The sequence below is a fragment of the Neoarthrinium moseri genome (genome assembly GCF_022829205.1).
Source record: "Neoarthrinium moseri strain CBS 164.80 chromosome Unknown scaffold25_Wmoseri_CBS_16480, whole genome shotgun sequence".
In the NCBI taxonomy this organism is placed as follows: domain Eukaryota; kingdom Fungi; phylum Ascomycota; class Sordariomycetes; order Amphisphaeriales; family Apiosporaceae; genus Neoarthrinium; species Neoarthrinium moseri.
In genome coordinates this window covers 1-27,769 of record NW_026055139.1, presented here as the reverse complement: position 1 = coordinate 27,769, position 27,769 = coordinate 1, and the positions used below count along the sequence as shown (strand labels likewise).

At 53.1% G+C, this 27,769-nt stretch overlaps 6 protein-coding genes across 6 annotated transcripts; 3 read left to right on the top strand and 3 right to left on the bottom strand.

Moving 5' to 3' along the window:
* Nucleotides 1-27: 27 nt before the first annotated feature.
* JN550_006819 (uncharacterized protein) lies at nucleotides 28-2,008 on the bottom strand (the record flags this gene model as incomplete). Its single annotated transcript, XM_049318600.1, has 3 exons — nucleotides 28-1,048; nucleotides 1,104-1,397; nucleotides 1,617-2,008. The coding sequence occupies 3 exons, from the start codon at nucleotides 2,006-2,008 to the stop codon at nucleotides 28-30; spliced, it is 1,707 nt and encodes a 568-aa protein (XP_049171054.1).
* A 1,595-nt stretch (nucleotides 2,009-3,603) lies between these two features.
* On the bottom strand, nucleotides 3,604-8,860 carry JN550_006818 (uncharacterized protein; the record flags this gene model as incomplete). Its single annotated transcript, XM_049318599.1, has 4 exons — nucleotides 3,604-3,660; nucleotides 3,757-4,184; nucleotides 4,252-8,589; nucleotides 8,659-8,860. The coding sequence occupies 4 exons, from the start codon at nucleotides 8,858-8,860 to the stop codon at nucleotides 3,604-3,606; spliced, it is 5,025 nt and encodes a 1,674-aa protein (XP_049171053.1).
* A 971-nt stretch (nucleotides 8,861-9,831) lies between these two features.
* On the top strand, nucleotides 9,832-19,018 carry JN550_006817 (uncharacterized protein; the record flags this gene model as incomplete). The annotated part of the gene is made up of 8 exons (XM_049318598.1): nucleotides 9,832-9,889; nucleotides 9,943-9,990; nucleotides 10,052-10,094; nucleotides 10,150-11,547; nucleotides 11,602-11,942; nucleotides 12,444-16,392; nucleotides 16,509-18,946; nucleotides 18,999-19,018. The coding sequence occupies 8 exons, from the start codon at nucleotides 9,832-9,834 to the stop codon at nucleotides 19,016-19,018; spliced, it is 8,295 nt and encodes a 2,764-aa protein (XP_049171052.1).
* A 466-nt stretch (nucleotides 19,019-19,484) lies between these two features.
* JN550_006816 (uncharacterized protein) lies at nucleotides 19,485-20,245 on the bottom strand (the record flags this gene model as incomplete). The annotated part of the gene is made up of 2 exons (XM_049318597.1): nucleotides 19,485-20,059; nucleotides 20,158-20,245. The coding sequence occupies 2 exons, from the start codon at nucleotides 20,243-20,245 to the stop codon at nucleotides 19,485-19,487; spliced, it is 663 nt and encodes a 220-aa protein (XP_049171051.1).
* A 2,842-nt stretch (nucleotides 20,246-23,087) lies between these two features.
* Nucleotides 23,088-26,411, top strand: JN550_006815 (uncharacterized protein; the record flags this gene model as incomplete). Its single annotated transcript, XM_049318596.1, has 3 exons — nucleotides 23,088-23,415; nucleotides 23,474-24,274; nucleotides 24,328-26,411. The coding sequence occupies 3 exons, from the start codon at nucleotides 23,088-23,090 to the stop codon at nucleotides 26,409-26,411; spliced, it is 3,213 nt and encodes a 1,070-aa protein (XP_049171050.1).
* A 426-nt stretch (nucleotides 26,412-26,837) lies between these two features.
* On the top strand, nucleotides 26,838-27,769 carry JN550_006814 (uncharacterized protein; the record flags this gene model as incomplete). The annotated part of the gene is made up of 1 exon (XM_049318594.1): nucleotides 26,838-27,724. A coding segment is annotated over one exon (887 nt), but the record flags the coding sequence as incomplete, so codon positions are not given.

The following is a 27,769-nucleotide window of genomic DNA, read 5'->3' as shown; positions in this document are numbered from 1 at the left end:
CCCCTTGCTCTCTTCTGTGTTCCTGATCTAGAACAACCATGAGACCCACTTCTTGTAGAAGGCGCCGCCGGCATCCTCGCCCTTCTCAGCCTTCTGAGCGGCCTTGGCTGCTATGAATGCCTCCTCCTCGCGGTCAATGATATCCTTGCCCGTGTAGAAATCGCACTCGTGCGGGCGGACACCCTTGCTCTTAGTGACCACCTTGTGGACGAAGATCAGTATGAGGTAGAGGGGAATGCCCAGATAACCGGTGATGAAGGTGGCGTATTTGGTCCTCAATCCCTCGCCAGTGAAAACATCGTAGTTCTTGGTCAGTGCGATCAAGATGCAGATGGCCAAAGCACCGTAAGATCCATAGATACCGAAGGGAGCAACGTAAGGCATCTCGCTGTTGGCGAGGCCCTGGGCCTTGCGTGCACGCACGAACCAGATGTGGGTAACGAGGATGGAAATCCAGGTCATGAGGCCGAAGATGGTCGTCAGGTTGACGAAGTAACCAAACACAGTCTTGGAATCATCCGAGACGTTCATGAAGGCCAGGAGACAGAAACAGGCAGACAGACCCAGAGCGTAGATGGGCACGCCGTCCTTGTTTGTCTTGCGGAACACTGCGGGGGCGGAACCGTCAGAGGCGAGACCATAGAGGGTTCGGCTGGCGATGTACAAATCGGAGTTGGAGGCCGAGAACACAAACACCAAGATACAGGCGTTGAGCACGTGGTCGAGACCTCCAATGCCGGCCAGCTTGATAGCCAGGACGAAAGGCGAAGCAGCTGCGTTGCTCGTGGCCTTGTTGGCGAAGACGAGCTGCTCGGAGTTGTAGGGGACGCACATGCCGATCAAGAGGACAGACAGGATGTAGAAGACGCAGATACGCCAGAAGGTCAGCTTGATGGCGCGAGGGATGGTCTTGCGGGGGTTTTGGGCCTCTCCGACAGTCACACCGACCAGCTCAGTTCCCAAGAAGGCGAATACAGCAGTGACCATGGTAGACCAGAAAGCCAAGAACCTGCCAGCAGCACCCTGAGCAATGTAGGTGTTGAAAGCACTGGGAATTGTTAGTTCGATGTTCTAAAAGACTTGAGAGTGCATTATTGGCTTACCCAGGGTCCTGCCAGTACCTGAAACCCTTGCGGTCGTGGTCGGGACCACCGCCGAGAGCCAGACACAAAGTCAGGATGATGACGCCGACGATAGTCACGACTTTGAAGCTGGACAGCCAGAACTCGAATTCGCCAAAGAACTTGATGCCGAAGTAGTTGATAACAATGATTGCGACCATGATTATGGCTATCCAAACACCTGGATTCACTGTGTGTCGGTCGACCCAATACTGCATGACCAGCGCAAAGGCCGTCAGCTGGTTTGGCGTTACGATGATGTACTTGAACCAATAACTGTCGGGTTTCCAGTGTTAGCTTCAGCCCACGGTAGTTCGTTCAACGGCCCAATTAGTCAACTCCCCCACAGAAACACCAGACCAAAAGGGTGGAACCCCCCCCATAGGCTCGCGCTTTATGGCGGACGCGAGAAGGATTCCTGGGGGTGGAGCATACCACACACCACAGCAAGCACGGGTTGCGGGAAAAGGCAGAATTCCAATTGGGAGAACTCACCAGTAACCGAGAGCAAAACCCAGACTGGGGTCGCAGAACCGAGAAGCGTAACCAGTGAAACCGGCGCTCATGGGCAGCCAGGCGGCCATCTCACCCAGCGCAGCCATGACGAGGAAGACGACGAAACCGACGACCGAGTACGAGATGAAGACGGAGCCGGGGCCGGCCTGGGCCAGGGCCTTGCCGGTGCCGATGATGAGACCGGTGCCGATGGCGCCGCCGATGGCAATCATGGTGATGTGGCGCGCCTTGAGGCCGCGGTGCAGCATGGTCTCGGCCGAGGTCTCGAGACCCCGGATGTGGCCCGTCACATCGTCGCCCGCGCTGCCCGTGTAGGCGATCTTCTCGGCATCGTAGCCGGGGCCCTTCTCCTCGGACGAGGAGCGCTGCATTGTGAAGCGGGGGGTTTTCTGCTCTCGCGCACGCGCGCGCTGTCACACAATTCCTTCCGACCTGGGCCGCAGGTTGGGGTGGTGGGATGGTTCGCAAGGACTCTGCGGGGAAATCCTTCGGGATGACGCTGCCGTGGGCAGTTCGGTTGTTCAATCGACAGCTCCTCAGCAGGCAGACAGGCAGACAGGCAGACAGGCAGACAGGCAGACAGACAGACAAGAGAGTCAGCTGGCTGGGAGGAGAGAATGCGTGGGAAATCGGAAAGGGTCTGCGGACGATCCCTTTCAAATAGGAAAGCTGGCGCGCGGGAGTACTTGAAGTACAGACACAGCAATCCGGAGAATTTCCCGCCAAGACAGGCAAGCACACTAACACGAACAGAATGGGAAAGATCACGAAGCCGAGTCCAACCGTTGTGGCAGGCAGGGTGGGCGACCAGTTCGTTCAAATAGCTACATGCCCGGGTTGCGGGTTGGTGATTGGCATCGCCAAGGCTGCGGCGCCCAGCATCCCGGGCGGCGTGACCGACGGGCTCACTTTGGGGATGTATGTCTTATCTCTACCGCATTTGTCACCCGTATTATTGGTGGTGTCAACATGCAGCGGGAGCCCTCGACTGGATAGATTGCATGCTTGTCCTATGTAATACCAAGAGGCTAGGCGAGGTGCTAGCAACGGGCGGTGGATCGCATCCTTTCGTGATACGCCTTGAGCCGTCACTCATTTCCGTTGAATAATACTTTTCTGAAGGGGAAATTTTTTATCAAGAGGCCCCGGCCCTCTGCAGAGCCTCGAGCCGCCAGAGATAGCCCTGGATAAGTCAGGCTCCATAAGTTAGCGATACCCCGCGGGACCTGGCACGGCAGCGCGCGCAACTGGGGCCCTGCACGCTCAGACTTGGGGCGCTATGGGTGAAGGAGGCCCGGAGCCAGGCGCTGGCCCGCGCGCCTTGGGATCATGACCAGCTTCTCCATCGAGCATGGGGCGAGCCTTGGGCACACCTGGGCTGCTGGGGCCGTGGAAGTCGAGGGTCCTGGTCTAGAAGAGCGCCACGGACCGCACGCAAGGCCGTAGGTGGCTAGCAGCGCCGTTCGCCAAGCCCGCCAAGGCAGAGCGGCCCTGCTCCGCTAGCACGATTGTGCGAGTCGCAGCCAATGGCCGTGGGTTCGGATATCAGCTTTCGGGAGCACTGTGGACTCGGATGGCATGTTTCTGACCGAGGACCCTGTCGTGCCTAGCTCTGGCGTGCGAGATATCTCTCCTCGCGCTCGCGCCAGTGCTTCTTGGGGGAGGGATCGTACACGGCTCTCGCATGTCCAGTACGTAAATCATTGTCATGGCATGTCCCTAGCCAAGGTGCCGAGCACACAGAGTTCAGCGATTCATTGTCCTTCATTCAACTCCAGCGGCCGCGTTTTGCCGCAGGTCATTCATTGCGCTACCTAAACCGACGCCGACCTGACCAGCCACCTTATGCTACACAAATTTGCCTGTCTCTCCTCTATTCTCCTGTGGCATGTACGTGAGACACGGCTCCATGCCAGGAACATCAAAACAAGGTATCCCAAAGCGCGTCGCCATGCAGGGGACCAGGCTAGTGGAAGAGCGCCGGCGTGCTCTGCTGCTCGGGCTGGTACGCCTCGCTCTCAAACTGTGGGGTAGACAAACGTTAGCTGTCAGCTCAGGCTGAATCCCTGCAATCGCGGGATATGCGGCTGACGGAACATCGGCCACGGATGAGACATACCTCGAGGAATCCGGTAGCCATGATGATGACCATGAATGCTTCCGCCAAGTCCTGGATCTTGTCCTCCAGCACCGCCTCCATCCTCCCGGCGCCGGCTCCTATCCCGGCAGACCGCTTCAGGACGTGCATAACTAGCATTCTATGCTCGGTCAAGAACCTTCTGCCCTGCGTTACATTGTGGGAACCGCGGCTGACAATGGCTGCACCGATGATGCGCGAAACCTTGACCAGAAGGGTATAGTGGTTCTCCAACGCCCTCAGGTCGGCCGAATTGACCTGCAGCTCAGGGTCCGCCGCGAATAAGCCCGAAACCTCAATGGCCCGGAAGAGGTTGGCGTGCAGCACGTTCTTGGCACCCTCGCGCGTCTGACACAGCTGCAGCAAGAGCGCTAGCTTGGCGTCTTCATAGTGCAGCTGATCAGGATTACCTGGACTCATAGTCAGAACGGGACACCGAGAGAGAGGCTTATTAAACAAGGCGCAGCACGAACTTACCTATGCGGTTGACCTCGATCCATTCCTCCATGATGTTCCCTAACGACTCGATGAGAACGCTGAAGAAGTTGAGCCTGTTCAGCGTTTCCACCGCGTAGTTATCGCTCTCATGCTTGCCAAGGTTGACAAAGGTACCCAGTAGGATCAGAGCCGCAGTCTGGCATGCAGCATCGCCGCCGAAAGCGTCATCGCATATGACGTTCATAAGCCTTTCGCCAAACAACTGGATGGTCTTTGCGGTCTTCTGACGCCCCGAAAGGACGCCGGATCCATGGTCAACGAGTGCTGTGATGTATCGATAGCACACGCTGTAGTAGATTGTCCGAAGATCCGGGCTGCCAGACCACTTGGCAATGGCATTAAGGCAGATTTGGAACAGCTGGAATAGTTTGTCGCTGACGAGGCTTCCTATAGCCCGGCTCTGCTTATCGCCCCCGGACATCAAAGAGAAGTCCAGGTTGAACAGCAGGACTTTTGCCAGCTTAGCCAGCTCCAAAGCTGCACTCGGGTTTTCCGAACCGTACAGTTCTAGACTCGGCAGTATAGCTTGCAGCACTTGCAAGATGAAGGACACTCTGTTGGTTCCCTTGAAGTTGTTCGATTCGGCCATTACCATAAGCAGCTTCGTCCACGACTTGAGAACTTGATAGTTGCGAGAGTTGACTTGCTTAAAGCGGTTCAAGTAAGCGGCATACACCTTGATGTCCTCTTCTTCCCGCTCGATCGGGGCGATGTCTTGTTGAGGTACGACCTGGCCAGAAGCGCGGGTAGCGTTGCGTTTCAAGAGTATGATCTCCTGCACCTTGTCCAGATTATACACTGAGTTTCCATCACTATCATCTTCGAGACATACCCGTATGTCGAGGTCTCGATACAGGTTAAGTTCTGGCGGGGCAGTGGCGAACTCGGCTTCCTGTGGCAGAAAGTCGTGGAACTCGAATATCGAGGGCACCTGGATGGTCTCACCTCCGTCGACAGGAACTTGGCCCCCTAGAGCGTCGAAAATCTTGCGTTTCAATGCAGGAGCCTGGCTCTGGGCAACACTGCAGAGCTCGTGCGTGATGTATTCCAAAGCCATCGCTCTGATCGACAAATAGTCGACATATCCTTCCGCAGCAGGCGAAACCAAGAAATCAGGACCGGCAGGTTCAAGTCCGTCCCACGCTGAACTCGGTTGCACCACAAGGCCTTGTAGGAGAAGATGGAACAGGAAATCATTTTCCCTCAGATTCTCCAACACAAGCCTGGACGAAAGTCGAGAGGTCCAAAGGGCCTGGAGGATTCGCATCGCCTTGTACTTGAGTCTGATGAGCCAAGTCCTCAAGCCCTGGTCGTCCGTGATAGGGAGTTCAACCGGAATGCCGAGCAGGCAGTGGAAAAGGGACGCCCCGTTGGCAAAAGGACTCCCGGAAGCGATATCAATCGAGTCGGCATCGCAATGGAAACCTAGAAGTAGATGGGCGATCGTGGGGCGGTCTGGGTCTGCTCGGATGCAGTTGTAGAGGAAGTCGAGAATGTAAATCTTACTCTGGTAGCTGGGACACTGGCTTTGCCTAAATGTGTCAAGCTGGGAGCCAAACTCTGAAATGAAAGATCCGGCCATAGCTTCGGCAAAGCCGTGTTCCTCGAGTGCAACTATCGCCTTGTTCCGACGCGACGGCCGATTGGGACCAGACTGCCAAGCAGATATGATCCTGGAAGATGTCGAAATTTTCTCGAGTAGTTTCAGACTGGCGAGAGTAAGGTCTGCATGGCCAATGCCGCAATAGTTTCCAAGATCCGCAATAATATCAAGGCTCGTCATGATGCCGTCCTCCACAGTTCCATATGCTGAGTTGGGAGCCGGAAGGAAGACGGAGCGACTTTGGGGGCGCGACTGAGGCTTGACTAGAGGCCGAACAAGATCGAGATAAGTAGCTTGGAAATCAAGAACCTTGGCTAGAAGTTCAATTGCTCTTAGAATACTGAGAATAAGTGGCGAATCAGGAGCTGCGCCGCCAACTTCGATCGGCTCCTGGTGAATAGTGTTGAGTAAGGATTTGATGAAGTGACTGTCAAACATCCACTCCATGATGCGTGCAAAGGGATGGAGCGCAACGTAGGTCGCAAGGTCACGAGGGGCGATGGCAGAATCGACGGAAATATTCGTCTCGTTCGCGAAGATGATCAAATCTTCATTGAAGGTGCATAGGCACGTCAGCGCGAATTCGAGGCAGCTGTAGCGCAGGACGCGTTGTTGTCCGGCGTCCTGTGCATCTTGCGACCGCACACCGAAAATGTGACCAAGCGAATAGTCGATGTAAGGTTCAAGGCCGGGTCGTATTCTGCTGGAAGCGCCAAGGGTTTCTGAGAAAGGCAGTGTGTCATTGAGTGGTTCGTAGCCCTCGGGAAGAGCTGAGAGAGCCGTCAACAGCTGCACAAAAGCGCTGGCCTCTTCAAAACGAGGGCTCATTTCCGCGAAAAGAGATTCCATATAATCGGAAGGAGGTTGGGGTTGAGGATTCGCGCCAGCCCTGTTCGTATTGGGAGCTTTGAAAAACCCGCCCAGACAAGTCTCCAGGTATTCCCAAACCAACAGGCTCTGATCTAGGGTTTTGCGTGACAGAAGAGCACGTACAGCGTTGAATGCACAAGCCCTTAGACGAGGGGGGACGGGACTGCTGATTAGTTCGAATATGAGGTTGAGCAGGCTTGGCTTCTGGCGTTCTAGGAGAAACGAGCGCGCCACATCACTTTGGGTAGCCAGCTTCGACATGAGCCGCAGGTAACATTCGAGCATCATTGCCGATTCTGGCTCGCTTTCGGCCTGCTCATCGTTGAATCGGCCACCCTTGAATGCCTGCGCCTGGGGGGCCGCAGGCTTATCACGAATCTTCTTTGTGAAAAACTCCAGTTCTTTGAAAATTTGCGGCCATGTCAAGGACAAAGTCTTGCGCATCTTCCCTGAAGCGTGAAGCCCATCGTCGAGGAGGAATTCGTGGGCCGCGGTTGCAGACTCAGCGTCTTCGGACAGTGACTGCAGCATCTCACAGAAAGCACTCACTAGAGGTGTCGATGCTCTCCGGGAAGCCCACTGGAGGAAGCCGAAAAGGTTGCTTTCTGGGTCTCCCCAAAAAGCGTCAGCGGCTTCCGGGCGGCCTTCGTATGAAAAGGCGATGATTAGTAGGAACCTTTCGAGATCGACGTCCTGTTCATGACCCTGGTTCATCTGGCGCTGCTCGTCCTCCTCCACCCTGAGTTTCCGTAGAATGTCGGGCAGGTTTGAGATGAAAGCGTCGACAAAAGTCTCGACCTGAGTAGCAAGAGCCTTCTGAAAAAAGTCGGAGAAGGGAACGGTATCTGCGGGAAGGGCGGGTGTCTTTCTCTGGAGCCATTGGCGAATGCCTGCCCGTGCAGGGTCCTGCCAGTCTGAAGACTTGACGTCGGCTACAACAGCCATAACCATGTCAAAGGCGCCGTCTTTCAATGCCTCGGTGAACTGCTTTGACCGTTGTAGATCCTCGGCGTCAATGTCGATGTTCTGGAGCATTGAACCAGCCGCATCATCCATATACCAGCCACTATACTCGGCGATCCACCAAGCTCTGACGGCTGCATGGAAAAAGGGGACGTAGCGGGGGTCGTCTTCTGACTGGCGGCACACGGCAGTATTCAGGCTTCGAGCTTGGTCAAGGTCGCCATTGCCCTCGGTAGAGCCGAACACAGTGATGAATGCGCCGAGAGCAGGGAACATGTGGACTGTCGAGAAGTCGTATTTGTCGACTCTTCGGAGTGCGGTGAAGAAATCCATGAAATCCTGGGCCGTGGCGGCTCGTTTGTCGATAGCGTAGCACAAGATCACAGCCACAAGCTCGTGCTGCTGGACCAGACTAACGCGGGAATATTCGATGGTCTCGCGAAACTCGGCAACGCCGGCCTGGCCGAGGACGTTTGCCTTTGCAACCTGATCGACTATGCGCTGTAGCCAGGCCCTGATATCGTTCATGGCTGCCATACATCTGGGCACAATCTTTTGCGCCTTGGCCGAAGGGACATCGCCCAGGATCAACTCGGATACGAACGACGCCAACCAGTCCTCAATCTCCTCAGGTAGCTCGTCGATCTTGGACAGCTCCAGAAGCAGGCGTATGCAGTCAAGCAGGTATTTCCGCTGCTGGTGAAAGCGGATCAAGGCGCATTCACGCCTCGACCGGCCCAGTATCCGCTCGTCGTCCTCGGTATCCAGGATCAGGCGCGAGGCCTCCAGCTCGTCCAAGTCTATCTCGTCGGCGACCTGGAGGGCCATTTCTTGGAATTCCCTGCTGACACCATATTCCTCGCCGTCCAGTTGGATTTTGCCTGTCAGTTGCTCGGTCAGCGCGTCCTTCACCGCAAGGCAGAATGAGGTGTTTCGTCTTCATGACCTACCGGAAATCACGGCATCTCGACTGGGTTTGGACCTTGCAGGTTTGTCCAGGAAGGCGGCGATGCTGCCGCCCAACAGCTCGAGAGAGGGGCCAATGAGCAGCGGCAAATCAATGCGCTGCTCCTTGGGGCGGTCGATTATAGAGAGCAGGTTCCCGTGCAGAGACTGAAGGGCCTCAAGGAGCCCAACTCCAGCTTCAGCCATTGTCGGCATGGGAGTCTATCTCATCGTCGCGCGTCGTCTCGTGGTGCGGTGGTGCTGCGGGCCGGGCCCGACCTCGCGCGGATGGCAGCAACCTGGCCGGTCCTGGGGCCTTTGAATCGAAGGGGATGCTGTGGTCGAGCGCGAGGGACGTCGCGGTCGCGTCGGCGGTGTGAGTGTCGTCGGGTTTGCGGTGCTGGCGGAGCTCTGTGGGCGACGGTGAGGTTGCGTTGCGCGCTGCCTCGTCTTCTCAGGTAGCAGCCAACCTGGGAACTTTCTTGCGGCACTGGAATTTTTAGCGGCCAGGCACGGCTACGGTTCTGTTGCAGGGGGGAGCTCTGCGACGTGCCACTGAACACTGCGCGGGTGCGCACTAGGCATGCTACGGGAGCTGGGCTAGCTGCACCCGAGTGGAGCGCGACGGGCCCTGGGGCTGTCAATAAACTGCTGGTCTCGGCAGGCGGTGAGGGATTCTGCTGCGGTGACGCTCTGGCGGGCCGCCGCTGGAGGACGAGGCTGCGAATATGAGAAGGCGAGCCGCGCTCAGATGACTTGACTTAGATGGTGTGTAGAATGCGCCCCCATCCTTGGTTTTATAGTAACGTTTCCTCACGCCTGCATGCTGCAGTCCCGGCATCCCTGAGTCGCTCTTTTCTTTGCGTTGATTTCTGCGTTTTAGCCAAGTCTCACAGCCTGTCTCCGGATCTCACTGTCCGTCACTCAGACGTTCGAACGTCCCAATCGAAGCAGAGTGGTTGCAGCTCTCGATCTTGCAAAACGCTGTAAATCTGCAAATCACATACTCCTTGAATCTACACCCTCACAGATCCACGTATTTGCGTTGAGGCACGGGACTGAAGTTACCCATGAAATCAGCTGTATGATGCAACCTTGTACAGGTCCGGCGGATATATCTACACCTGTTATGAGCTGGCTTGGAAGTCGCTCTCGCGAGAGGCGTCCAAGTACGCACTATGCCGCCAGCGTCATCATCCCAGCGGCCCCGTCAGGTCACGCTGAGACACGCAACTGGTAAGCGACTGGGCGAAGGTCTCGTTCGACATCGGACTGACGTTTGAGTGCAGAAAACATTGAGTCGGCGGGTTCCGCTGAACGACTGGCCGCCTTGGATGGTGAGTCCCGTCATACCACCCAAACTCTATGACACAGTGCGCCTAACCTAGCAACCGTCAGACCTGCGTTTTCTTTTCAGCAAGGAGGGAAGATCGACGGAATCGTGAGTCGGATAAGCGCTTGCCTTGTAGACTCCATTTGCGCTGACAATGCCCAAGCCCAAAGCTCACCGACGGGGACTACCATAGGACCTTCGATGCCCTTTTCCGCTGTGCCATATCGGAGAGGGCGACCTACTATAGCGGCAAGAAGGGATCCTCCACTGCGTCTGCCTCTAGATTGGCCAAATGTGCCGAGGCCCTGCGTGTTGTAGTAGAGCACGGAGCTTCGAGGCTAAAGCGGAAAACCATCTTCGCCCTGGTCGACCACATCATCCAGACACTGCCTGCATCCGGGGACGGATACGTGCAGCCGCTCCTAACGGACTATATCAAAACTCTTGTGGCCCTCTTTTCTTACCCTGCCAACACCGAGGTGGTATCCACGAAAGGGGCATACACATGGCTCGACTGCGTTGATTTCATCATCCAGCTAATGGAATGGCAGTTGGAGAGCGGCGCTGTGGACTCAAACCCGTCACGAGACTCGCCGGCCCCTGGAACTGCGCAGACTTCGTCCTCGCTTGCCCTATCAACATTGCGTTCCACCGCCACTTCTTCAGCGCCGCGGGGCAGCATTCGCGTGCAAAAGAACATTCTCAACCACCTGTTGGAGTGCATGTACCTTCTCGTCTCTGCCGCCAACGCCCCGGTCCTGCAGCGTTCCAAAAACATCACCACCGTCGTCCTGCAATGCATTCGCCTTCGGTCCCTTGGTCTCTCATCGGTCCTCCAGCTAGGTTTCTCTATCCTGAACCTCGTACTGGGGACGACTCATACCGAGGACACCAGTCAGACAAGCTCTCTGGTTGGAGAGCTGTTGCCGCTGATCCGCCAGTGGTGGCAGGCCAAGACTACGTCTCAGGACAACGCCCTCTTGAATAGCATTCAGATCGAGGTCCTCAAAGTATTGGTCAACATCCACCTCAATGTTGAGCATATCATCAAGCTCGGCGATACTCACATTACCGCTGAGATTGAAGACTTTTGCGACATGTTGTGGAAAGAGTACTCCTCTCGAGATCCACGAGCACAGCTGCAGCAAGATGACTTATCATACTCTGCCATCCCTCAACATGCCCATGCGTTGAAGACCAACATCTTCAGCCTCCGCACATACAACTTAGACGCCGAACGAAGGTGGGCTGTTGTGCATATTCTCGCTCTATTCGAGGGAATACTCTGGCGGCAATCCAAGTCAAAACCTGCGCCATCCATCGAGCATGATGAGCAACCACGCAAGCGAAGACGCACAGCCGGCATGTCAAGTAGACTGCCCCAAAAACTCCATATGACCTCCGACAACGTGCAGTTGACTGCCCTCCAGGTCATCCCGTTTTTTGTTACCAACAATCAACTTCCTTCTGAGGATATTTCCGACTTGTTGTCATCCCTCAGTAGCCTCGTCAGCCACAAGAACACAAAGCTAGCAGTATGGGCCATGATTGCTGCCGCAAGGTTTGTTGCCGTTCAGGTCAAACTCAATGTTCATTTCCACTGATTCATAAATAGTATCACTACTGTAGGGGGTTGCAAAGACCAGAAGCATTCTCCCATGTGGAAGCAAATGTGGTACATTGCGGCACGTAACCTAAGCCTTGCCAGCAATTGTCGCGCTGCCAGCATTCTTCTGGTGGCCATAGTGAACAAGGATATCTTGCCGTATCGACAAGTCTCAGACGACATCAACAATATTGTGACAGCAGCCGATGTGAGCGGGCCGGCGGTAGTTTCGGATGCATCAGTTGCCCTCATGACACGTCTTTTGCAACTGAGGAATCAGAAGCTTCCTAACGCCAGTCATGCGACATGCAGCCATGTTGTACGTTGGTTATTTCTAAGATGGGATCCCGGTATGTGAAAATTATGCTACGACCTCAATACGTTACACTGACCCATGCCAGCCGATCCGACCTTTATTTCTATGCATTCGACTCATGTAACTGCATTTGATATAATCAATTTGCTCCGAGCAGCTTACGGTCTAAGTGCTCTGATTTTGTCCGCACTTCCGCAACACTTTGGTGGGCCGATCGGGGAAACTTGGAGTGCGTTGCAAGAACGCATGGATACTATGAGATATCTACTTCTCCTTCAAGACCCTGCACCTTTGTCCAATATATATCATGAGCAGGCAACTATCGCGCAATCAACTGCTCAAGAGGGAGATGCCTCGGACTCGCAGGCGACGAGGAAACTTGTAGCGGAGTTGTTGCATCCGAAGACAGAGGAGCTTCAAGCGTTGGCTGACAGTTGGATTAGTCGCGGGGATGGATCCTCGCAGATTTCCGTGGATAAATTTCGAAGTCTTTTCAACTGCATCTTGGTTATCTCATTCAATCTGGTCTTTCTAGGCGACGTCAACTCCAGGCAATCCCAAGAATTGGATGACATGGCAACTAAACTGCTGGGAAGCGCTATACATGCCGCATGGAGCTCATCTTCGACCCACCACTTTTCAGAAACCTTACTCCAGTCGGTGCGACCTTACTTGCCACAGATTTCCACTGAACACCTCAGCACTCTCTACAAAGACTATTCGCCTGTCCTTGCGTTGTTTTCCGAGCTCTCTGAGTCACTGCGCGAAAGAAACTCACAGGTATCTTCGGGAAACGGTTCTGATGCGATGGACTTGGATGAGGATTTCGATTCTCAAGATAATCGGTCAAACACGGGTGGTAAGGCACTTGAGCTCTCACGTCGTGAAAGATCGATACTTGATGCCGAGTCTTTCTATGTGGACACAACCCAAAGACTGCATCTTCTCAATGCACTTCACCAAGATCCTGGTCAGATCGGACTTGTACCTGCTGTCTTCGTTGAGGATCTCCTCGCATTGTCGGATGAGGAGCTGCTCTCTTGTCGTTTGTTGAACAAGGAGTTACTCGCTGGCGATCTTGTCACCGACTCAGAGGATGCGGCCAAGATGATCGAAAGATTCGGAGAAATTATCGGGACCGACATGTTCTCCAGTTGTGAGGTAGCATTCAATACCTGCCTAGATATTGTCGAAGGATTCATGGACATATGGACGGATGAGAGAACTGAGCTATCCTCTGATGTTGGAATGCTTTACGAGTTCTTCGTCAGGAAGGCGCTTCCAAGTAATCTGCTGTCGCCAAAAACCGAGACAGCGTTGGCACGACTCTTGCTACGCCTTACGGAAATCAACGAGAAATTCCCAGAGAGTCTAGGTCTTCCAACCACCATCGGAACAATCTTCGGTATGCTTCAGGGGAGCAGCATCGCCGTCAAGTTTTTTATTGGGAAACACCTGTCCCGCATCTTCCATCGCTTCGTCCTCAAGACACATGACCAATACTGTTCAGACATTATCGATTACCTTCCACACGATCCCGAGGTGCCTGAGGGTATCGCGTTGAGGCTATACGTGCTCAGCGAATTAGCGCAGCACTGGCGAACGTTGTTGCGGCGATGTGTATATGCCATCTTTGAGACGCCTGGAAACATTCGATATTGCGCCAAGCACGCTTCATATTGCTTGTCAGCAATAGCCCGGACTCTTGGTCTTGAGAACGCCCAGAAGCTTTTTGACTTGTTTGCGCCACAGCTTCTATACACGTGGCTCAACAATGACGATATCGAGAATATCCCTTTCGAAATCTTCGGTTTCTCAACCCTCGAGGAACTTCTAGAAAACGCTCAAACCGAAGCAGTGGCTCTCATGGTCATGCGTGGTCAGGAGGTGCAGCTCACAAGTCTTGCCGAATCCCTCAAAACGAGTCCCGCAATCTTGGTACAGAGGTGCTTTCCGAAAGCACTTGCGTACAGTATTGCATTTGACATCAGCATGCCCAAGGTTGACAATCCGAGTGGGGAAAGTCGAATTCGGAAGATGATGGGCCGCCAGTTGTTCATAGACAATGTGTACATCAGCTTCGCCGATATCATTGCCATTTTCTTCACCATCATCGATCAAGAAAACCCGGTCGAGAATCATTGGGCAAAGGAGAATGAGTTTGTAAAAGCTGCTGACTCCATGGCCGAGATCAAGAAGCTTGCGTCCTCTGATATTGAGCTCGCCCCAAATCAGCAGCCTCACTTTCGGGCCAAATATCTCACCCGTGAGATTGCACTCCTCTGTAGTCGCACGGAGTATGAGTTAAAGGATCTGTGGACCCCAGCACTAGTAGTATCTGTTGCGCGAAGGTTGTTCAACATGATTCATCCAGCGCTAGGCCCCCTGCATACATGTTCGGTTATTCGCAAGGTGCGAGTTCTGGTGTGCTTGGCTGGTCGTCATGCATGCGAGTCTTATCCCCTCGAGATGTTGTTGCACTCGATACGCCCTCACCTTACGGATCTAGAGAGCGCAGATGATGCTCTCGGTATCACTCAGTACCTGTTGAGCCATGGTTCAACAGAACTGGCTCGCTCTCCCTCTTTTCTTGCCGGGTATGCTCTCTCCACGCTGGCCTCTTCACGTGTATTTCTAGAGTCCAGCCAAGCAAGCACGACTCAGGAGAGCCAGTTCAAAGCAACTATGAGCAAGGCACAGAGATTCCACCAATGGTTCAGCAGATATCTCGAAGAGTACCAGTCGCCACTGCTGCGAGGGGAGCAGCAACTGGCGGCATTTAAAGCTATCACTCAGTCTGCCGCTCATGTTCGATCTTCCGGAAACTCAGAACGAGGTTCGCACGAGAGTACTCTCCTGTTGGAGATCCTTCGAGATGATAATAGCGATGCTCAACTTCTAAACGAGCCGTCCCGCCAGTTGGCCTTGCAGATTTTGGCCAAAGACTTTAAGATACCCGCTTCGTTCCGTCAGGATGCCATAAACTCCGACAAGGAAGCCAAAGATTTGGCAACTGCAGTCTGGAAGAGTGCTCATGCTCAGCCAGATGACGAGCATTACGAGCGATATCGAGTGTGGGCAGGCCGTGTGATTGGAAGGGGTTTTGCTGCGTCTGGCACTATTGATCCTGACCTCCTTCGAGAGTCTAAGCTGAAAGAATATCTCCGCAATTCTACCAAGAAATCCAGTTCTGAGCGGGGGCTGCTTGTTCTACTGCAGGCTCTGGCGGTTGGTCCGGATGGCTTTACAGCTGGTCTGGCAGAGGCGGCTTTACGATGCATCGTTTCCGAGGCAGCTGACCGAGAAGATAACATGTTGTTGGCAGCTTGCCAGGGAGTGTTATCGGAACAGCTTCTAGTGACATCAAATTGGAACGTCTACAAGACTCCACCCGCAGATGAGCAGCCAGTGCAACGGATACTCGAAAGCATGGCCTTATCCCCGGAAGCCTTCGAAGAAGACATATGGGTTCAGCGGCTTGCCATATATTTGGCGCAAACTGTCGAGAAAGATATCGTCCTCGGCGCGCTACCACAGTTGCTGAAGCATGTCAGAGGATTTGCCGTCGATGCCTTTCCCTTTATTGTTCATCTTGTCCTACTCGCCGAGCGCGACAGGCAACAGTCTGCCAAACGGCAGTTGTCAGCAGCTCTGAAGGAGTGGCTGAAAAACATCAAGCCTGAAGCCAAAGATCATCTAAGTCTTCTGGTGAATGCTTTACTCTACCTGAGAACACAGAAGTTGCCTGGTGAAAAGTCAATAGCGGATCGGTCGATGTGGCTTGATGTTGACTTGTCTGCATTCGCGTCCGCAGCCTCACGATGTGGCATGCACAAGACGGCACTGTTGTTGGTGGAGTCGGCAGCGTCCGAAGGAAGTCGAACCTCTCGCCGTTCATCAGCTGTTCGGGCTCAGGAATCTACGGACGTGCTACTGGATATATTCGAGAACATTGACGATCCAGATGCTTATTATGGGCTACAAGACAATACCAGCTTGGCCAATGTGCTCGCACGTCTAGAGTACGAGAAAGATGGTGTCAAGGGCTTGGCCTTCCGGGGTGCCCAATTCAATAGCCACATCCGCAGAAAGGACACCAGCGTTCATTCAGATGAGCAGTATCTTGTCGGAACCCTAAGCGGCATCGGCCTCTCTGGCTTGTCTCATTCTCTTCTTCAGAACCAGCACAGCCATGACAACCCATCCACTTCTGTGGATTCCACCTTCACAAATGCCAGACGTTTAGAAATCTGGAATCTTCCAGTGCCCAACTTGACTAAGGATCCGGCTCCCACGCTTTATAAGGTCTACCAAGGCTGTCATCAAGCCACCAAGGTTGAAGCGGCTCAGAATTCTATCTATCGTGGACTTAACAGAACTGTTCAAAATCTGGTCGACCCAGATTCCAACACGGCTAGCATTCGAAGCAACCTATGCACGCTCGCTGCATTAGCGGAACTGGATGATGTCCTAAACTTGACCTCGTCTACAGATCTTCAAGGCCTAATGACAACATTTGAAAGTCGATCGAAATGGATGAAGAGCGGAAGGCAAGTCGTCGAGTCCACTCGCGGGGATTGTATCAGCTAACGTAGATCAGGTACACCGATGTCAGCCAGCTGCTTTCAACCAGAGAGACAACATTAAGCACGCTTGGGAAGGCCTTGCAATCCTTCCCCAAGTCTTCTCTGTCCCTGCCGGAGAGCAAGCTTATAGAGGCTAGGTCATTGCTCCTATCGTCAAACATCTACCGCTTTCACCAGTCTCACCAGGAATCTCTAAACATCGCAACTGCCTTGAATGATCTCATCGAGCCAAGTCTTGATCTAGGATTAACCATTGATGCTGCTGCCAAACTCGAGGTCGCAAATGCCCTCTGGGACCACAACGAGATGATACCATCGATCCGGATGCTCCAAAGCATCGATGAAGAGTCCGATCTCCGGAGACAGGACATTGCAGTGAGACGAAGTGATTTGCTCGCAAAGGTTGCATATCAAATTTCGGTCGCACGTCTCGAAAAACCGGAGAGTATTCAGAAGAATTACCTGCAGCCGGCTCTAAAGGAACTGAAAGGGAAAATGGACGGGCCTGATGCGGGCCAAGTCTATCATCAATTTGCCATGTTCTGTGATGAACAACTGCAGAATCCGGACAGCCTAGAGGATCTGGTGCGATTGCAGCATCTCAGACAAGGGAAAAGTGACGAGGTCACACAACTCGCGCACCTCATTCGAAACACCAAAGAATCTCAAACGAAAGGTCGTTACCAGAACCACTTGGCCAAAGCCAAGCAATGGTTGGACCTTGACGAGCAAGAACTTCGTCGTGTTGAGCAGAGCCGCAGCGAGTTTGTCCGCTTGAGTCTTGAGAACTATCTCCTTTCACTCACGGCATCGGACGAGCACAACAACGATGCACTACGATTCACTGCCCTCTGGCTCGAACGTTCGGGTGAAGATTCCACTAATGAAGCCGTCAAGAGGTACATCGAGAAAGTACCTACCCGCAAATTTGCGTTACTCATGAACCAGCTTACCTCGCGACTCCTCGACCGCGGACAGCTATTCCAAAAGCTTCTTTTCGACCTGGTCCATCGGATATGCGTGGACCATCCATATCACGGGATGTATCAGGTGTGGTCAGGCACCAAGTCGCGAACCAATAATAAAGATGACATCGCGGTACTACGCCAGAAAGCTACCGAGAAAGTCGCCAAGAAGCTTGCGCAAAACGAAGCTGTCTCTGCCATCTGGCGCGCTATCGACAAAACCAACAAGGCATACCACATGCTGGCCGTCGAAAGGGATAGCTCCAAATATAAGGCCGGACACAAGATGCCCATCAAAGACTCCAGCGCCGGCGGTGGACTTATCGCTTCCTTGTCCCAATACAAGATCCCTCCACCTACGATGCAAATCGAACTTTCGCCGGATCGAGACTATTCCAAGATTCCGCATGTCATAAAGCTCGAACCGTCCATGTCAATTGCCTCTGGAGTTAGTGCGCCGAAGATCATCACACTTGTTGGTAGCAATGGACAGCGTTTCAAGCAGCTGGTCAAGGGCGGATCGGACGATCTCCGCCAAGACGCTATTATGGAACAAGTCTTCTCTGCAGTTTCCTCCGTATTGCAACACCATCGATCCACTCAACAGCGAAACTTGGGCATTCGCACCTACAAAGTTCTGCCGTTGACAGCATCGTCAGGACTGATCGAATTCGTGCCCAACACGATTCCGCTGCATGAATACCTGATGCCAGCACATGAGCGATATCATCCGAAGGACCTTAAAGGATCAAGCTGTCGTAAGGAGATATCTCAAGTCCAGAATAAGTCCATCGAGACGCGACTGCAAACCTACAAGAGCGTGACTAGTAGGTTCCAGCCCGTTATGCGCTACTTTTTTATGGAATATTTCCTCGACCCAGACGAGTGGTTCGCGAAGAGGACTGCGTACACACGAACCACCGCAGCCATCTCAATTCTAGGCCATGTGCTTGGCCTTGGAGATAGACATGGACACAACATCCTACTAGACTCGGTGACTGGTGAGGTTGTCCACATTGATCTTGGTGTTGCTTTTGAGACGGGGCGAGTGCTTCCCGTCCCCGAGTTGGTGCCATTTCGTCTGACCCGAGACATTGTCGACGGTATGGGCGTGACAAAGACTGAAGGCGTGTTTCGTCGGTGCTGCGAGTTCACCCTCGATGCCCTGAGAGAAGAGACCTACTCCATCATGACGATCCTCGACGTCTTGCGTTACGACCCGCTGTACTCGTGGTCCATCAGCCCCGTGCGCATGGCAAAGCTTCAGGACGTCAGGCGCGACGGCGAAGCAGACGATGCCGCAGCGGCCGAGAGCGCTTTCGATCCCAAGAGAAAGGCGGGCGGGCTGGTCAACGAGCCTAGCGAGGCGGACCGCGCCCTCGAGGTCGTGCGCAAGAAGCTCAGCAAGACGCTCAGCGTAACTGCGACCGTCAATGATCTCATCAACCAGGCTGTGGATGAGAGAAACTTAGCAGTCCTGTATTCTGGTAAGTCCATTCGTGTTCCTGAGTTGCGGAGACCGTGCTAATTTTGTGCCAGGTTGGGCTGCCTATGCTTGATATTAGTCGTCGTATTGTGCTGTGATACCCCAGTATATGTCTTCATTGCTACGGCTCTTAGATTTGCTAAATGGTGTATATTGAGCATATGATTGAGCTTCATTCGAACTTGATCAAATATAAATCCTCTTTCTGTATCTTGTTTTGGTAAATGTTGGCTCCTATGATGCTGGTTCCCGAATGATTTTCGCCTGATGTCAGGCACTGTAGACATTGACATACGATTGAACACTTTTGAAAGTCTCAAGGGTCCATGTTCGAAGCAATTCCATGACAGCTTCCATGTCTCTATTAGTCTTTTGCCACCATTGTTGGAATCGCTCCATATCAACGTGTCTAGCATCCTGCGTGAACCCGACAAAACTCCAAACACCCGCTAGGTCTTGGCAGAACCCAAAAGAATATACCAAGCTCATTATCTTTTCATAAGAGGAACAGTCCTCCCAGGCAAGTCACGTGTCCAGCACTAGATTCTTGCTTCCTCCTGTCTCCGAATTTCTTCTCGGAACACATTCCTCCCATCTTGTGGTTTGCCCATGCTCATGTCCGTCATCTGGACTTCTCTTGTTCCTGCCACCGGTAATGCTGACTTTGGCGTTCGCGTCTTGCCTAAGCCGAACATGCCTTTCAGACTCCAACCGGGATCCCTTCTCTTTGCACAGAGGTAACCGCCAATCGCAGCCAGGATCAAGACACCGACTACGACGGGCACAATGATGGCCACGATGTTGACACCGCCATTGCTGTCGCTACTAGGGGCCGTCGGAGACACGACTTTGATAAGTGGCCCCGTGGTCCTGTTCTGCGTGGAACCATCCGTTGATACCACAGCGATGTACAGTTGTGCATTAACCGAGTCTGTCCCGTTCCCCAGCACAGATTGGCGAATATCCCAGCCGTAAGAACCCGTGGCCGCTCTCAGAGCATTGGAGCTGAATGCATTCTCGCCTGTGGACTTGCCTTCTCCTGAGGAGGGAGAGAAGTCTGCTTGGATCTGCACAAGTGTGCTCGGGTCGCCGAAGAAGTCCGGGTCCCAACTCACTACGCAGTCGTTAATAATTTCGTGGTTGATACAATAATAAACGGAAGTGGTTTTCTCTAGATATTCTGGAATAGAGTATTGGGAAGAGAAAGCTTACCGAAGAGCTGCTCCCCAGCAGTGACTTGTGCATCACTAGTTGGTAGGCAAAAAGGCGCAAGATCGCCATCTATGTTGGTGCAAGACATGGTCTTGGCTTTCTTCCCGAAGTAATATGGATCTCAGTTGTTTGTACTGGTGGATGCGATTATGTGTTAGTGATTGGTATTGCACAGCCTCAAATTCATCGAGAAAAAAAAAAAAAAAATACACAGCCAAGCAAAGAAACAGAAAAACAGAACACCGGAGAAAACCAGGCGCACAATGGGCGTCACATCCCGCCTATTTACAGTCGCCTCTCGAGCGATCCGATGTGCATACCCGGGAAAGGCGTATGCACGGGTGGGCTGATCCGGGAATCTGGCGGCTCTTCAGTCGTCCTAAATAGAGTTCCAGGGGTGATCCGCGACAGTGATCCGCAGGTGCAACTGGAAGGTTATGTGCAGGGGGTTTCGTGGGATGTGAAACCATACTCGCGTGGGGCTCCCGGGCTGGCCAGTGTCACTGCAGGCGTGGCAGCTGTTTAAACGTACATGAGACGAACAAGGCAAGGCCTACTGGACTGCCGAAGCTTTTCTTCGCCAAGACGACCCCGAGGCTTGCATTTTAAGCATGACGTGACAGGGCCGACTTGAGACGCAGAGAATCGTGGGCTTGTAGGGCTCTCGGGAGGACTCGCGCGCTTCATGACATCCGGCCACCAGGACATGAGACGGGACAAGGTTCACACGCGACGCTTGCACGTCGAAAAAGAAAAGCTTTGTTACTGCACTGGTATGATGTTTGAAAACCAAGATTCAATGGAGGGAGCGCGTGAGGTTGACGCTTTCTTGGAAGTCACTCTTCCGCATTCTCGGCAGTGACTGATTGATACTCTGCCGATTGTATAGCATCCATCGCTTCAAGACTCAGCAGGTTCTGACGCGAACACTTGTTTCCACATTGGATATAAGAGAAATGACTGTCAAAGTCTAGACTACATGCGTCTCAACTCTCGAGGCTAACTTGACAGTGAAAATCTCGTGGTTCGAAGACCAAACCCGCGTTGAATAGTTACTAGTCATGACGCATTCCGACTCTCGAGCTAATGTCAACCTAGAGGATAAAACAGCAGAAACGGTGCAGGCAGCTATTCCAGCAGTCTGGGTATAGAAGCACCTCCGCAGCCCCCTGCTGAAACCTCCACCGGCTGCGGCTTTACAGTACCTACCGGAGCAAGTGGGGCTTCACCAGCACCAAGCTCTGGGAAGCACGCTGTCTGGATCTGTCCGATGTGTTTTCAGTTTCCAAGATACCTCATACCGGGGTGGATCTGAGCGAACTTGATCCTTCTACTAAGCTTCCTTCTCCTTCTTCTGACCTTTTACCTCCCATGAGACAGCCCTGTCTCACTTGCTCATGCCTCCTTTAGAGTACACACGGGCAAATTGTCGATGCATTGACGATGTCCCTCATGGTGGCGATGAATTCATCAATGGAAAAGATGGTGTTGCACGTTGGAAAATCTCGCAGGTGGAGATAGTTGCGCGAAAATATGGCAGACTCCAAAGCAGCTGGGGTGACAAGTGTTTATATGCGCCCATCATTTGCAGCACTGTTATACGATTTAATTAGGGTCGCCTGTTGTCACCCTGGCTTGCATTTATCAGCCATCATGTAATGCGGATATCACCGACCGGCGCTTGCTCGGTGTTCGAAGCAAAGGCTCCTCGACGCCTCGTTTGGACAGCTGCTTATACGCTGCTCTTTCGGCTTGGATGCAATTTCATCCTAGGCTAAATCCAGAGAGCAGGCTTGACACATGGAGTTGACTTACTACTTACTGTATGGTCTCGTGCACGGCAGATTGACAAGTACACCGACACGTTGGTAAGCGGCGTACGGGGGTTGTCTGGGGGCAATCTTTAGCGATAGTGGGGGTGGGGTGGCTCAATGGGCTTGGAATAAGTCTATTCAATCTTAAAATTAACCATTAAGCGTAACGCACGTGCGAATCACGCCCGAGGATTAAAACCCCCGACGAACCACTAACGCAGGCACCATGCCCTAGCTGCTGCTTGCGTGCTTCAGCTGCTCATGCCAGAACCCAACTAGGGCTCCAGAGGCTGACTGACGGGCGACGACCCACCCGCACAGCGCGTTCTAGACCACAATACCAACGACGGCAGTCGACCAGTCACGAGAAGCGCTCGCCGCCGCCGATGGATCACATATAACTTGGCAGCACATGACCTGTGGTGCTCTGTGTGGTCAGTCGTCTCCGCGCACGCCTACGAATAGTGAGATTCATGAGCTGGTGGTATGAGAGACAACTTGCAAACGTCGGGATCGGGTTCTACAGGGCATCGAGTGCCTCCGCAGGTCCCTGTTTTGTCTTCCTGCTGAGTGCCGCCTCGGACCCCGTGTACCGTAGGCTCAATCGCCTTCTCACTGATCCCAGATCAATGGTCGTTCTGGCAAACATTCACCCATATGCCAAGGCCTTTGCATGCTCTGGCCTCCTAGAGCTGCTGTAAACTATCGACGCGCAGGGTCGTTTTGGGATATGGTCCCTTGTCCCAGGTAGCCACAAGCGGGCAGCTTGTCAAATGGCTCTAGCGCGCGGCTGCCGTTAAAGTATACTAGTGGAAATTGGAGTCTAGTCTGGGCCTGGTACCGTTCAGTCGGATCTGGCCGAGCCCGCAGACACTCAGCATGCGGCTCCTGTTGTTTTGTGGCCTATACTCTTCAGGGGACATTTACACAGGTTCTTAAAAGGGCTTCACTGCCGCTGTCATCAGCGGCTCTATGCTTGTGTCTTCACCTGCGAGCTTGTCTATCCACCTTCTTTTACAGTCATTCTTTTAGACCCTGCCGCCTTCAGGCATCACATTCGTTACAATCAATGAATCCCATCTAATACCTAATTATTGACTCACGAGCATTCCCACAATGCGTACCCGCTCTCTGCTCAGCAGGGCCCTCCTCGCGGTCGGTCCTGCTGTGACTGCTGCCACAGCTGTGTCCTATCAGAACGGCACTGTTGCTGCGACGCCTGTCGTTAGTACCACTGTCGTCACCACTGTGACCTTGCGTGCCACGGTGACCGATCATGTAACCGATCACGTCACTGATCATGTAACGGATCATGTCACCCACCATGTCACTATCGTGGATCACATCACGGCTGCTGTCTGTCTGACTGAAGCCCCGACCTTGGCTCTTTCCGGCCTCTTTGCTGCCGAGAGCAGCAGCCCTTCGTCAGCTTCGATATACAAAGGTGAACCTCTGTTGATGACTCTTGAATATGTGTCCTTGCTAATACTATTTAACTTAAGCCCTTGAGCTCGAAGGTTCAAAGTCCCCCTCGAAGTCGGGCTCTGGTGGTTCGTCAATGGTCAACTCTGCTGGTTATACGTTCACGACTGCCTCCACATGGACCGGCTTCACGTCGACCCAGGCTGCCCCAACTCTCAGCCCAGCCGTTCCTTACAACCACGATGCCGACGACATTAAGCATCTTACCCCGTCAAACAACTGTGCCATTCACTACACTGACTCTGGTGTCGACGACCCAACCAAGAAGCAGCTCTTTGCGTCGATGAATGCTACCTTCGCATACCCCGCCGTCGTTCTTCAGCACTCATCTCTCATCAGCAATGTTACTTGCACTAGCAGCGGTCTCTCCCTCAAGTTGGCAAACTCAGAGGCTTTGGATTACTGCAAGAAGAACTGGGATTCGAGCAAGATTATTCTTGTCTCCACTGCTTGCGGTGCCGACAATGATGGTCAGAACGCCTACTTTGTTGTCTCAGGCATTACCTATGACTCTGCCACCTTGACCGCGAGCTGCAAAGCAAAGGAAGTCGACATTCCTGATGCCATGACCGACGTTGACCTGACATGGGGAACCATCCATCCCAACTCTACGGTCTATCCCGCCAGCAATAGCACTACTGGTCCTTACGCCAATGGCACCTCTTCCACTGGACCGTATGGCAACTCCACATCGTCCACGAACGCGACTTCTACTACTACTGCAGCTTGCGGTGCACCACCCGCTGCAACCATCTCTGGATTCCCAGCTGCTGCCTGTGGCGAGAACTTTGACCGAACCCTCGATGACATGCTTGGCTACCGTACGATTCCCTCTGAGCCTCTGTTGATTTAGATCTTACGCTAACTCTCACAGTTGAATTCGATGACGATGATTTCAGCGCTTCTCTCCAGGACCTAGCCCCTGGTTTGACTGATGACAACATTTCCGACTATGAGGATGACGACGTTGTGGGTGGTGTCTCGCCTACCACATCCAAGTCCAAGCGGGACATGAAGCGCAGAAGCTTCGCCGAACGTCGCGCTGCCCACATCCAAAGGCGATGGAGCTTCAGAGCCTTGGTTCAGAAGGCTGTTTCCGCAGTCGTCAATACTGTCAAGAAGGCTCCCGCGGCTATTGCCAATGCTGTCGTCAACACTGCCAAGGCGGGCTACAACTTCGTCAAGGACGTCGTTTCCAACCTCCTGAACCCCTCCGTCGACGCTTCCACCAACTTCAGCGTTGCCCCCAAGACTCTGACCGACTCTGTCTTCGGTCAGGCCTATCCGATCTACCACCTCGACAAGACCAGCGGACCTGTCAGTGGATCAATTGACTTCTACTGTGTCGACTGCCAGGTTAAGGGCTACATCCATGTTGCTGGCAAGGTCAGCTTCAACATTCTGTCGGCCTCGATCACCGAGGGTTATGTTCAGTGCGACGGTAACATGTTCGCTCAAGCCAACATCGGTATCGCTGCCCAGGCTACCTACAGCCCTGACCCCTTCAAGAAGAACATTGCCGCAGCGGGTATTCCTATCCTGACAATTCCCAAGGTCATTGTCGTTGGCCCCGAATTTGCCCTCGACGCCAGTCTCGGTGTGAACATTGAGGCCAATGGACAAGTCCTTGTTGGTGCCAGTGCCAGCTTGCCCAACTTCAACGCCAGGCTTGATCTGATTGACTCGTCGAAGACCACGGCAACTGGTTTCACTCCCGTTTTCACCACCAGGTTCGAGGCCAAGGGCGAGATCACTGTCACCACCAAGTTCAGTCTGCCTGTCCAGATTGGTGTCGGTATCGATCTGGTTCCGCTCGGTACCAAGGGCCGCCGCCTCATTTCGGTCATCAACGAGCCTTCGCTCAACCTCGAGGCCAAGTATTCCACCGAGGGCGAATGCGCCAACGGTATTGCCTATTCTATGGCTTTGGGCGACGACACCAGCCTCGACTTCTTCCAGCTCAAGAACATCCCTCTGGCTACTTACAAATCTCCTGATTTGGTCTCTGGGTGCAAGACGCTTGGCTCCGGCAGCGGCTCCACTGGGTCATCTGGCTCTGATACAACCGGCACTGATACAACCGGCACTGGCTCAACCGGCACCGACACAACTGGCACAGGATCAACTGGTACCGACACAACCGGCACTGGATCAACTGGCACCGACACAACCGGCACTGATTCTACCGGTTCAACTGGCACCGATACTACCAGCACTGGCGCCTCTGATACCGATACATCTAGCACTGGCTCTACCGGTACTGATACGTCCAGCACCGGTACATCCGACACTGATGCGTCTAGCACTCCGGCTACTGACTCTTCTACCACAGACGGAACAGTCGTCCGCCGCCAAGATTCCAACGACACTGTCATTGACTCCAGCGATGACTCGAATGGCTCCAACACTCAGTACGGCTTCGTGTACACTGCTCTCGTTGATCAGTCTGGCTCATATGTTCTGACCAACGACGATGACGGCAACCTTGGTTTGACTGCTGGTGATGGCTCAACTGACCCCAAGGTCGCCGCCGCCGCCGCTATTTCTACTCCCGGCGCCGCCTACTCTTCTTACCAACAGGTTGTCACATCTGATGACTCCGACCGTATCTTCCACTACTACCCCGACACCATGGCTGCGTTTGGCGTTTCGCGTCTCCGCCTGAGCAGCATCGATGGAGTGCCAAAGGGTGCCGACCTCATCAACCTGCTGCCAGTGAACTACGACGATTCTGACTCAACCCCGGGCGTGTACATGGCTGTTGATACCAAGGGCAACTACTTCTACACCATTGCTTGCGACATCGAGGGCGAAGACGCCAAGATCTTCATCGCGTCTGACCCGGAGGCTGGTGCTACCAAGCTTGCTGACGCAAGCTTGCGCTACATTGTCACCGGTGGTGTTGTTCAGGACTGCTCCTTCATCCCCTTCATGTCGACCGGTGCAGGATTGTCCTAATTCAAATATGAAATATGGGCTATCCGTGGAATTTAATGTATGCAAAGGGACTACAAATCCCCGTAGGTAGAACCGGCGCTGCCGAAAGGACCAAGCCAACTAGTCCCCAGCATAAATTTTAATCCTGTTCATATTGAATAATATTGAAGTCAAACAAAAGGACATCGCAAGAAAATCTTCTCATTGATATAAGCCTCGCACAAGGTTTCTTAAGCGAACATCGACTAGACTATTAATAAACCCAGGTGTGGAGCAAGCACGAATCGTTCATTATAAGTCGGAGCACCCACATATGGGCCCCCCCTGCATTTGGGCCCCCTGTTCACCAACCACCCGATTTTCCTACCATACAACAATTTACCTCACTGTTCAACCAAACCTTCTTCAAATCTCTTCAAACTTCGTGTATATATTAATTTACTAGCTATGAAGTCGTATTCTGAACAAGACCTCCAGGAAGCCATCGCTGCCATAGCCAATGGGGCAGGGATCAAGGAATCCTCCCGGGAATTCGGTATTCCCAAATCGACACTTCAGAATCGAATACGAGGTCACCAACCAAGATCAGAAGCATTTGCGAACCAGCAGAGGCTTCTACCAAGTCAAGAAGAGTGGTTGTCAACGTGGATACTGGCCCAGGACGCTCTAGGGCTTGCCCCAACGCACGCCCAGGTTAGGGAATTTGCCGAGCGTGTCCTCCACGCCCAAGGAGACACTCAACCACTTGGGAAACGCTGGCTACAAGGCTTCCTACGCCGGAATCCTAATATATTGACCCAGCGGAGTATTCCCATTGATTCTAAGCGTGTTAATGGTGCTACCGTCGAGGTAATTCGGCCGTGGTTTAATCATCTCCATGTCCCGCTAGTCAAAGCCATCAAACCAGCTAATCGTTATAATATGGACGAAGCAGGACTCTTAGAAGGTGTAGGGACCAATGGATTGGTCCTCGGTAGTGCCCAGAAACGCTCAATTCGAAAGAAACAGCCTGGTTCACGAGCTTGGACTTCCTTTATCGAATGTATCTCTGCCCACGGTCGTGCCCTCCCTCCATTAGTCATTTTCAAAGGCAAATCGGTCCAGCAACAGTGGTTTCCCATCGATTTAAAGGACTATAAGGACTGGCACTTCACGGTAACTGATAATGGGTGGATATCAAATCCTACGGCAGTCGAATGGCTACAGAAGGTCTTCATCCCGAACACAACACCTGACAACCCTAAAGACTTCCGTCTTCTAATTATGGATGGTTACGGTAGCCATACAGCCACAGAATTCATGTATCAGTGCTATAGCCATCGAATTCTGCTTATGTACTTACCTCCACATACTTCTCACGTCCTCCAACCTCTCGATTT